Source organism: Apaloderma vittatum, unplaced genomic scaffold (assembly GCF_000703405.1).
Source record: "Apaloderma vittatum isolate BGI_N311 unplaced genomic scaffold, ASM70340v1 scaffold3260, whole genome shotgun sequence".
Classification (NCBI taxonomy): domain Eukaryota; kingdom Metazoa; phylum Chordata; class Aves; order Trogoniformes; family Trogonidae; genus Apaloderma; species Apaloderma vittatum.
This window is the reverse complement of record NW_009692720.1, coordinates 45,507-57,005: the sequence shown is the minus strand read 5'-3', so window position 1 is coordinate 57,005 and position 11,499 is coordinate 45,507. Positions and strand designations below refer to the sequence as shown.

Here is an 11,499-nt window from a genome sequence, read left to right as displayed (position 1 = left end):
TTTTGCATTAATAGAGACTAGATGGGATTTTTTCTCTATTACCAAGTAATAAACATGAAAACGTATTTTGTACTGTATCTTTAGAAAGTTAAGGGAAAGGAGAGGGAGCACAATAAATCAATGATGTAACTGTAAATTCATTAAAATAATTTTGATTGTCCCCATATTTTGATGTCATTCATAAAAAATACATAGTAGTAAAAAAGTGAGAGGTTTTATGCCATATTCTTGTTTACTATTAGAAAATCTCTACATATTCCTTTTTTTTTTAATTAGTAAGTTAAGCATGCTATGTGTCAAGATGGCCAGACATAATTACAATAGGTTTAATTTTTATCTGTGGCATTTTCTCAGCAGAAGTGATTTTTACATTAATATCATCAATGTGAGCATATATTTTTGTATTTAAAGCAATATTAGTATTTAGGAGGATGAATCAACAGTGGGTGACATGAATCAGAACTAAATCTATCTTACATAACAATGATAAGTAAGTATGTTAAAAGTAGGAAAGTTATTAATTAATATTCATCAAAATTTAAATAACTCTCTAATGCAGCTTTCCTTTACCTATATGCCAAGGTGAAACCTTGAGTTCAACAACCTTAAGTGAAAATTGGTTTTACTTTGATTCCCTGTTCATGAGGTTCTATCAGTTATTTACAAATTGCTGTAAGTTGCTCTGCAAACTACCTTAAGGAATATGGAGATTTAAAGCATAAAGGAACTACTCCTATAGTAGTACATTCAGTTATGTTCACGCATGTTCTTATTTCTGATTTCTGGTGTGCCCTCATACTGAGGTTGGCATGCCTTAAGAACTCAATAATCTTCTAACACTATCCCGTCATTCACCTGGGAAAGTAATTTTTGATCTAAAGATTCACTTTGCCCAGTTTTGTTCCTTAAAGTTAGGAATGGCAAGTTCTAATGACCAAGGATATGGAGAAAATGACTGGAGTAGTTATGTTAATACCTATGTGTCACTTCAGTTTCTTCCTAGTCATGACAACGTGATAAATATTTAAGATTTTATATCGTGAAGAGGCAGAGATAATTGTGATTTCTGATAAGTAATGGTGTTAGGAAAGAGAAGCATGAGTGTCTGACTCAACATTGTGCTGGGAAAGAATTGCTTCATGATGTGTCCTTAATCTATTCCTTGTGTAGATGTGTAGCACAAACCGACTCATTAGACAGCAGAGGTCCCTCAAGAAGATGGGATTTTAGGTCCAAAGCCAGACAGGTCAGAGACCCTTTGATTAGGTCCTGAGCAATTACTACATGTGTTTAATTTACACATAAATGGATTGAAATTTTTACTAGAAACAGGCCCACAACTGGTTTTTGAAGCCATAAGCCAAACAGGTCCAAGTTCATGTTCACATCTAAAATATATCGCCAAGCATCTTTACTTGCATAGTAATGTTTGTGGTTTATGTATGTTTAAAAGTCTTGATTTTAGTTTGATACATCAGCCAGGAGCACTATCATGTGCTTATGGAAAGACAAAATCTCACCTAAGCTGCCATTGTAGAAATCTGGAGTAATTCTAGTTTTGAATAAGCTTACTCTGGGGCCACTGGTGTACCTTAGAGCCATGATTGACCATCTCTTTTCAAAATTATGTGCGTTCATAAGAATTACAAAAATCACAATTTCATTGTCATGTTTAATGCTTTGTTCATTTCCAGAAATGAAGTAACTTAAAAAAAGGATGAATTATGTTTGTTTGTCATCAGTGTGTATTAAATGTTAATATGTATGGTTAATTTGTGAAATAAACATGTAAATGATTTAAGTCTGCTGCTTCTGGTCCTTTATTAATTTCAGAGACATAGCTAAAATATGAAAAAGTATCTGTCTCTTTTTTCTGTCATAAGTATCCAGGAACACAAGTAAGTGTGTTAATTTTTGCCACACTCCTGTATATAGAACATTCTCATGTAGTTTAGCAAATTTTCCATTATGCAAACCTTGTACTTTATTACAAACGCAATTCTGCCGCCCATTCTCAATGTCCTTAGCACATTGTGTTTCCGAGGAAGCTGCACTACTGTTTTAAGGTTGATAAGTAATACTGAGGGACTGGTGTAGTTCTGTTTTACTTAAGCATCTCTTCTCTGTAGTTAATCACTGTATGCACCATGCTATGTCACGTATATTATGATATTTGTGGCAAGACTAATAATTGCTAAAACCAATGAGAATGAATTGGGTATGGCATACTCTATTCATTATAGTTGTTGCTGGAGTGTAGCAAAAATTATCTCACAATAAGTTTTGGAACTTAAGGCACTGTAACTAAGAAAATTCTCAGGGTTCATCATTAGAGTGCCCGGAGATATTTATCCACTCACCTTTCTTGTTCTTTATTAACAATTCTCCTATCTTTTCGGAGTCAGATACTGTAGGCCATAACTGAGCAAACTTGACTCAGTGAGGACAACGGGATTTGATTTCCAAAGGTTTTCTTTGTACTGTGCATTCTGTGCATGACTTCTTCTGTTCCTGGAAGTCTCAGATTTCACTGGTGTTTCTAGTGTCAAGCATCTGCAGAGAACGTGTTCTTGATGTCTGATTCCTTTCACTTTTGGAAAAAAAAAATAGTCCAGCATATAAATATCTAAATTCACAAAGCCAAGAAGAAGAAAAATCTTAAAGTGCTCTGTCTTCTTTTTCCTGGTGTTGTGGGAGTTTTAATCTGCAACACTGTGACAGGGAAGAGCATAATATCAGGGACTTAAAGCAATGACATTAAATCAAGTGTGCAAACTTATGATTTTAGTAATAATGTTGTTGTAAGCCTAAGAGTCTAACGACAGAAACAGGACAGAGCTGGTAAGGGAAAGGTAATATTTTATTGTGTTCAACAAAAGATAAGGGTTGAAAGAGATTAACTAACTGCACCAAAAGAAGGTTGATGTGCTGAAAAGTTCATTTTACTTTTTTCAATCCTATGTCTGGAGTTCTGCTTTTTCTTAGTGTTTTGAATTAAGCCAGGGTCTTAGCACTGTTCTCCTGTACTTGTTTGTATGAGTGTACATACAACTATACATGACATACCACTTCAATTATAATTGTGAAAAGCACCAAGGTTTCTTAACTGTTACTTGCATGGTATGCCCTAGGGGTATGCCTAACCCATGCTGTGATGTCAGGTTTAAAAAGACACCCATGTTAATCCAAATGGGAAGTTCTTAAGTAACCTGACAGCACAGCATGTCTGACTGGTTTGGGAAAGCGTGTCTTTAACTGCAGGATGACCTCATGTTCATTAACTGCTGTACAGTATTGAAAAGTCTTCCAGATATAGGAATATAGTTGCACTAACATTGTTTATTGCTGTTTATGTGTTCTTTTAGATGTTCTAGTAAAACTAAACAATTTTTTTTCCATACAGATGTTGTTAGCTCTCTTACTGTGTCTTCTGAGGAAGGAAGAAGCACAGGATACAGCAGCGGCCTTCAGTTGCCTGATAGAGAGAAAACACTTGAATTTGAGCCTGGAAAACCAGTTTATTCCATCAAAGAAAGGACGAAAATGGAGGAGGGGGGCAAAGCCCCTGTTTTCCTCAAACAGGCCTCAAATGTCGAAGTCTGGCAGGGAGATGTAGCTAGGTTCTCTGTTACTGTCACTGGCAGCCCCACTCCCAAAATCCAGTGGTTTTTCAACAGTATGAAGCTAACGCCATCCACAGACTGTAAGTTAGTGTTTGCTGGCAATGACTACAGCCTCATCCTCCCCTATGCCAGTGTGCAGGATGAGGGTGAGTACACATGCACGGCCATCAATGAGCATGGCGAGACTACGTGCAGCGCCCACCTCCACGTGCGGCAGCAGGTACCGGGTGTCCCTTGGTTTGCCAGGGAACCAGACAATGTGAGGTGTGCACCAGGTTTTACTGCGGTCTTTGAGTACACCGTGGCTGGGGAGCCATGCCCTGATGTGCAGTGGTTCAAGGGGAGTGAGCAGGTCTTCTCTGATGCGCGTCATGCTGTTGCTCACCATTCTGATGGCTCGGGCTCCCTGACAGTGTGGGAATGCATGGAGGAGGACACTGGGCTCTACACATGCAGGGCAATGAGCACACTGGGCGAGGCCACATGCTCTGCTGAGCTTCTTGTGCTGCCCGAGGAACATGCTGTGTGCAGGCAGAGCCCAACATTGCAGTACTCAGCGGTGGCAGAGTACTCCTACGAGGAGGCTGGTGATCTCTGTTCCATGGAAGAAGCCATCAGCCTTGAGGCTGTGAGAGAGCCCCTGGCCCTCCTTCAGCTCCAGACAAGCCAGACGGAGCACGTGCTGCCCAGGGAGGACATCTTACCTGGACTGCCACCAACCTGCCTGGCTGCACAGAGTGTTGAGGCAATGCTTACCCAGGTGGCCACAACACAAGAAAGCAGTGGGCTTTTGGCAGAGCCACTGCAAACCCTCCCTGCTGGCTCCCAGGGTGAGGTGCCTGCTGCAGCGATGGAAACGCGACTGCCGGGCTGCCTTGGGACTGTAGCTGCACAGATACTCTTGCCCAAAGAGCAAGTCCTCCCCAAGGCAGCAGAGGAAACGGCTGCTCTGAAAACAGAGGCTTCCCAAGCCCTACTACAGGTGTCAAGCACCACTGAGAGTTGTGCCATAGATGATGGCCACAGCCAGGTCCTTGAGGGCTTCCGGGCAATGCAAGGTGAGCTGAAGGCTGAAGTCAGATTTCCCTCTGAATTTGCCTTTACTGAGGGCCAAGCTGTCCCTCTGGAGAACACTTCATCCTTGGAAGGAGCAGAGGAAGATTTTGCTGCAAGAATCCATGAGGGCCGATCTGTGAGGTTTCCCCTGCTGCTAGAAGAAAACCAGCCCCTGGAGAAGGAACATGTTGTTGACCTTGCCAGCTCACCTAGGCAGCATCCAAGGGTGGGAAGACAACCACATGAAACAATGCACACTCACCAGCTCCAGCCAAGCCAAGTCCTCAACAAAGAAATCCAGGTCCCTGCTCAGATTCCCAAGATATCCAACTTGGACATAGAGTCTCAAATTAGGAATGCACTGAAAGCTGCAGTAGTAAGTGAGCAAAACATTTTGTTTTCAGAATGGTTGGCTGATAAAGAAGATGTTGAAGTACAGACAATAAACATCACCAAGGAACACAAACACACCATATGCACCTATGTGGTGACCACAAGAGGACTCAGTCCTGTAGAAATCCCAATTTTTTTGGGAGAAGTCAGCATTCAGACAGCTAACCCAAAAATGGTCTTGAAGGAGGCTTTCTATTCCCTTGTTTGTGAAGAAAAACATCTCTTGACAGATGAAAAATCTGAAGCGTTGCCAGTGCATCCCAGTTCACTTCTCTCAGGAAAATCCTGTGATGAAACCAGTGAACTGGAGCTCCAGAGGGCTGAAAGGACTACAGAGGCAGAAATACCCTTGGAGAAGCCTTTGTGTGCACAAATGATCAACACTGTGACTGGGCATGGTCAAATCAAGGATGTGGGTGCAGCTGCAGCCACTGCTGATGTAGCCTCTGCAAGCGTTCCCATTGAGGCACCCACAGGAATACTGAAAAGGAAGGAGAAAAGGGAAGAAATATGCGAGGAAGGAGGTAGAGAGGGTCTGGAAACTAGAGCTGGAAAGCTAGAGGATGAGCAGGACAAAGAGGGCTATCCCATCATACAGAGCAAACTGGTTGACACTGTTGTGGAGGAAGGGGAGAGTGTCAGTCTGGTGTCTATCATAACAAATGTCAGAGAGGTGAACTGGTATTTTGAGGGTAAACTGGTGTCTTCAGGTGACAAATTCAAGTGTTTTCAAGATCAAGACACATACACACTAGTAATAAGCAAAGTGTGTGGGGAGATTCACGAAGGAGAGTACACCTGTGAGGCACTGAATCAAGATGGAAAAAGAGCAACTGCAGCAAAACTCACAGTTGTTAAAAGAGGTTGGATTATGAAGATAAAATCCTGCCTTTCTAATACACTGCTCTGTTAATGAACTATGTGTCTGTGTCTTCAGATAGAGACACAATATTAATATGATATCACTAATCAGAGGGTGCCCTTTCTCTCTGGATTTATGGTCTCCTTTCACCACATTACAAAGTCTCTCACTTCCCTTATCCAGAACTTTGGTCAGGAACTTTGTTGCATCAGTTCTCACCACACAAACATAGTCAGGACAAGCTATAACTCAATCCCAACCACTTCTCCCACTGTTGCCTGTGAAGTGGACTTGTTCTTCCCACTTTTCTCACTACTGCACTTTCTTTCACTCTTTAGAGTTGTTGCACAGTTTCAGTAAAATTTGTCATTCACACCATAATTTCTCACAGCTCTGGGATAGTGTGGTATATGTTTGTATTGCATTGTTATTGCACATTGTTTTTCCAGTATCACCACTGTGTTTCCTGATGTCATTATGCACCATAACACTGTCTGTCCACTGAGCCTGGTATTGCTTTCATTTCTTACAGATATTCTTTTATTTTACAGTTACTTTATGTGGATTGCAAGTAAACCACATTTTTATTTTTTCTGTTTTTTTTTTTACTTCAGTGTTACTTTCCAGAATGTCAGCAGGCAGAGTTTTGAGTTATTCTCTGCTTTTGATTTCAGTTGCACCGATTCTGAGAAGAAGGCTCGAATCTCTGGAGGTGGCTGTAAATCACGTGGCCAAGTTTACCTGTGAGGTAGAGACTGCTCCCAATGTCAAGTTCCAGTGGTACAAAGCTGGCCGAGAGATATATGATGGGGACAAATATTCCATTCGCACCTCCAACTACCTGTCAACACTAGAGATCCTGAGGCCTCAGGTTGTTGACTGTGGAGAGTATAGCTGTAAGGCTTCCAACCAGCATGGCAGTGTAAGCTCTACAGCACATTTAACAGTAACTGGTAAGTACAGGCTTCCAAGTGCTTCTCCTTCTCCATAAAATATCTTGGTATAATGTAATGCTTTCACTGCTGTACTCAGAAATGTTTATGATAGGGCTCTTGAATGCCATTATTATACACAATCCATATCTAATTTTGGTAAGCATGAGCATAGAGAATTAATATTTTTTGAGAACATTGCTTTTAGGTGTTTTCTGTACCTAGAAAAGGGAATCAGTGAGAAAAGTTTCAGAAGGGAAGAAAGAAGGGGGAGAGAACAGTAGGAACTAGATCGCCAACAAAATGGATTGCTTTGTGAATACATTCTTGAAGAAGGTTTATTTCAATTCCAGACAACAGGAAAACATACACTTTTAAATCTAATTTCTTTGGTGTAATAATCACTACGTGATAATCCTAACACACCATATGTTTATTCTGCCGCCATACTTGCAAAGCAGGCTATGCAGCTGTGTATGCTTGAATATCTGCGTGTCGTGGCCAGAGGGGAACTCTGTGTGACTGGGGATATAAATCTTCTCAAACAGACAAAAGAAGGTTTAAAGCTGTTTTCATTCACAAACTTTTTTGTTTACTGAGAGCTATGCAATTATTTTTTTTTGTCCTGTTTCTTAAAAAAAAATCCACACCATATTTTAGGCTTTTAGTGTATGATGATTTTTTTAATCTGACTTTTCTCTTTGTGGGAGGGGTCTTAATGTAACCTTTACTACGTGCCAAGTGCTAGAGACTAAAGGAATATGTACAAACTGTGAAATGCATGCAAACTCATTCATCTTGAGGGAATAGTGCTCAAAAGTGTCAGTCTTGGGGGAAGGAGTTCTGGATTTTGGTTTGTTTTCCTTTAGTTTGTACATTGCTCTGAAGATTCAAAATGCCTTCAATCTCTGGAGCAATATACAGACCTGAGAAGTACAAAACTAAAAGCCAAGTTTCAATAATCTTTAACATCTCTTGTCTCTTTCACCACTGACTTCTTTTGCTTAAGAGGGTCCAGTGACAAACTGGCCCCTCTTGCTTTCTATTCCTGGCAAAGAGAATGAGCTCTGATCCTCACCTCTCAATAACATTGAACCACTTTGTTTTGCAGAAGCATTTCCACCAATGTTTCTTACCAGACCTGAATCTATCACTACTTTTGTGGGCAAAAGTGCAAAGTTCCTGTGTACTGTTTCGGGCACTCCAGTCATCGATGTCACCTGGCAGAAAGATGGCACAACCATTTCACCTTCGGACCACCACAAGATCTCCAAAGTGGAAAATAAACATGTGTTAGAAATTTCCCTTCTCACCACCAGTGATAGAGGGATTTACACTTGCAAAGCTTCCAACAAGTTTGGGGCTGACATTTGCCAGGCTGAAATGATCATTATAGACAAGCCCCACTTCATTAAAGTTTTGCAGTCAGTACAGTCAGCAGTCAATAAAAAAATACGTCTTGAATGCCAGGTAGATGAAGACAGGAAAGTAACAGTAGGGTGGTCAAAGGATGGAAACAAAATCCCACCAGGCAAAGATTATAAGATTTACTTTGAAGACAAAATAGCCTCCCTTGAGATTCCTCTGGCTAAGCTGAAGGATTCAGGTCATTATGTGTGCACTGCCTCAAATGAAGCAGGCAGCAGCTCCTCTTCTGCCAGCGTCACAGTCAGAGGTAAGATAGTCCTACACCCTCTTTACTTTTGCTCTTCTTGGCTTCCTTGTTTCTTCTTTTGCAGGCAAAAAGACTTCTTTGGGCTGAAATCACACTGTGAATTCTTCTTAGACCTGCCAACAGGTCCATTCACATCTTGTTTGTTTCATCTGCTGCCTTCCCATGCACAATGTGTTGCTTCCATATTTTTTTCACCAGCCAGATCCAAGAATTTCTGCATGCAGAGAAATGGACAAAGGGCACAAGAGAAACAACTAGAATTGTGGCTCTGCAAAGATTATGCTGACCTTTTCTGAAGTCATATTTTGTTCTTGCACTTGGAAACAATCTTTGAAAGCTTTATATTTCAGCGTTCTTTCCTTTTTCTCTTTTCTTTTTTCTATTTCCACTTTCCCCCTTTCTTCCCTTTCCTTCCCGTTTTAGAACCACCATCCTTTGTGAAGAAGGTCGACCCATCTTATTTACTGACCCCAGGCGACTCTGCACGTCTTCAATGCAAAATCAAAGGTTCTCCTGAAATCCAGGTTACTTGGTTCAAGAACAATAAGGAAATCCGTGAAAGCAATACCCACAGGATGTCCTTTGTCAATTCTGTGGCTGTATTAGATATTTTGGAGGTGAAAGTTGATGACAGTGGGAGCTACTCATGTGAAGCTGTAAATGAGGTTGGAAGTGATGGCTGCACCACTGAAGTAGTTGTCAAAGGTCTGTTCTTGATGCTGCCAGTCACATTCTTGGGAAAAAACTTCCCTTCCCTTCCTTTTTTTTTTTTGGCATGATTGACTAATTCTTTCTTGCTGCTTTTATAGAGCCTCCATCTTTCATCCGAACACTTGAGCCAGCAGAAGTAGTGAAGGGAACAAACACCATTCTTCAGTGTGAGGTTGCTGGCACTGGACCATTTGAGATTAGCTGGTACAAAGACAAGAAACAGATTCGCAGTAGTAAAAAATACAGATTGACCTCTCAGAAAGCGATTATTTCTTTGGAGGTGTCTTCATTTAATAGTGCAGATGTTGGTGAATACGAGTGTGTGATAGCTAATGAAGTTGGGAAGTGCATATGCAGTGCAACATACGTCTTGAAAGGTCAGTGGGAGAGAGAAAACTCCACTTACTGACAGGATTGGCAAGAACTCATTTCTTAAAATGTCTCTTCTTTGGGTTTGTGGGTGGCTAGGGAGGGAGGGGAGGGAGGGTATCTTCTCTTAAAATTCTATGTCTGTCTTAACTCTTCTCTGTCGTCAAACCTGTGAATTTGGGGGATATTGAGTTTAAAGGGCCATGGATTAGCTCCGAACTGGGGAATGCAGTTCTTCTTGCCTGCTCTTTAGCTGAATTACGCCATGTACTGCACATACTCTCTCATAAAACTGTCTTTAAGAATCAGATTTCATGGGACGATGTGTAGCCAATATGCATTTCTTCTTATCTCTTTTCTTTGAACCAGAACCACCGTCTTTTGTTAAGAAAATCGAAAATGTGACAGCTCTGGCTGGAGATAGCGTTACCTTACAGGCTGTGGTGAAAGGGTCAGAGCCCATTTCTGTGGTGTGGATGAAAGGCAAAGACATTATTCAAGATGATAACAAAGTGAGAGTGACATTTGAACATGGTCTAGCAACGCTGCAAATTAGTGGTGTCCAGTTGAACTCTGGTGGCAAATACACTTGTGTGGCTGAGAATGATGCAGGAAGTCAATCCTGCTTTGGTGAACTAGCAGTTAAAGGTCAGTGGAGTAGTGCTGTGAGCCTTACATTGTCTCCAACCTGAGCAGAAGAGCCATTTCATTTGGTCCTTAACACTAGTTGTTTAATTCTGTTGTAGAACCTGCCAAAATCATTGAAAAATCAGAAATGATCCAGGTAACAGCCGGGGAACCAGCTGTTTTGGAGTACACTGTCACAGGCACTCCAGAACTAAAAACCAAATGGTTCAAAGATGGAAGTCCACTACCTGCCAGCAAAAAATATAGGATCAGCTTTAAAAATAACATTGCCCAGCTCAAGTTTTATGCCACTGAAATGCAGGACAGTGGCGAGTACACCTTTGAGATATCCAATGATGTGGGCATCAGCTCTTGTACTACCAGCTTCACTGTCCTAGGTTGGTATTGACTCCTTGCAAAGGACCCTCCTGCTCTGCTCTGAGTCCAGCATGGCCAGAAGCAGAACTGCATGCTGTTTCACTCATGTGTTGGTTTCTCCCATTTTTTTTCCACTCTCAACAGATCGCACTCTCCCTCCTTTCTTTACTAAACCACTGAAGAATATTGACAGCATCATAAATTCCTCATGCCGCCTAGACTGCAAAATTTCAGGCTCTCTTCCAATGACCGTCTCTTGGTTTAAGCAGGACACTGAGATCACTTCAAGTGCCAAGTACACAGTACACTTTGCAGAAGGCTCTGCATCTTTGGAAATAAAACACCTGGATGCCAGTGATGCTGGGGTCTACATTTGCAGAGCCACAAACTCTGCTGGTAGCAAAGAGAGCAGTAGCACTTTGTTTATAAAAGGTTTGGCAGTTTGTTTCACATTTCTCAGAGTTTTACCTTTCATGTGATGTTTTTCTTCCCCAAAGTGCAAGTCGCGTATCTTACTCTTGTCAATTGTTTCCTTTCAATGCAATCTAGAGCCACCCAGTTTCACTGTAGAACCAGAGTCCCAAGATGTACTGCCTGCATCAACCGTACGTTTCAAAGGCACATTTAAAGGCACAACACCACTGACGGTGAAATGGTTTAAAGGTGATACTGAACTGGTGACAGGAGGAGCCTGCTACATTATGACAGAAGCATTAGCAAGTTACTTGGAACTTTACGCAGTCAAGCCAGCGGACTCAGGAAAATACACCTGCAAAGTGTCCAACATAGCTGGCTCAGTAACATGCAGTGCAAACTTGTTTGTAAAAGGTTTGCGTTCTTACTCTTCCTTAAACTTTCAACTGCTGGGCTGAC

General features: G+C 41.4%; 2 protein-coding genes across 2 annotated transcripts in view; both read left to right on the top strand.

Annotated features, from left to right (window-relative positions):
* LOC104270468 (titin-like) overlaps positions 1-11,499 on the top strand; it is a gene marked incomplete at its 3' end in the record, with an annotated part of 104,495 nt that overhangs the window by 47,976 nt on the left and 45,020 nt on the right. The window contains 8 exon segments of the mRNA XM_009864887.1: positions 6,609-6,887; positions 7,978-8,541; positions 8,965-9,246; positions 9,351-9,629; positions 9,991-10,269; positions 10,368-10,646; positions 10,771-11,058; positions 11,176-11,454. Of these exon segments, the coding sequence (XP_009863189.1) occupies positions 6,609-6,887; positions 7,978-8,541; positions 8,965-9,246; positions 9,351-9,629; positions 9,991-10,269; positions 10,368-10,646; positions 10,771-11,058; positions 11,176-11,454 (2,529 nt within the window).
* LOC104270307 (titin-like) lies at positions 3,544-5,985 on the top strand. The gene has a single exon (XM_009864665.1). The coding sequence runs from the start codon at positions 3,544-3,546 to the stop codon at positions 5,983-5,985; it is 2,442 nt and encodes an 813-aa protein (XP_009862967.1).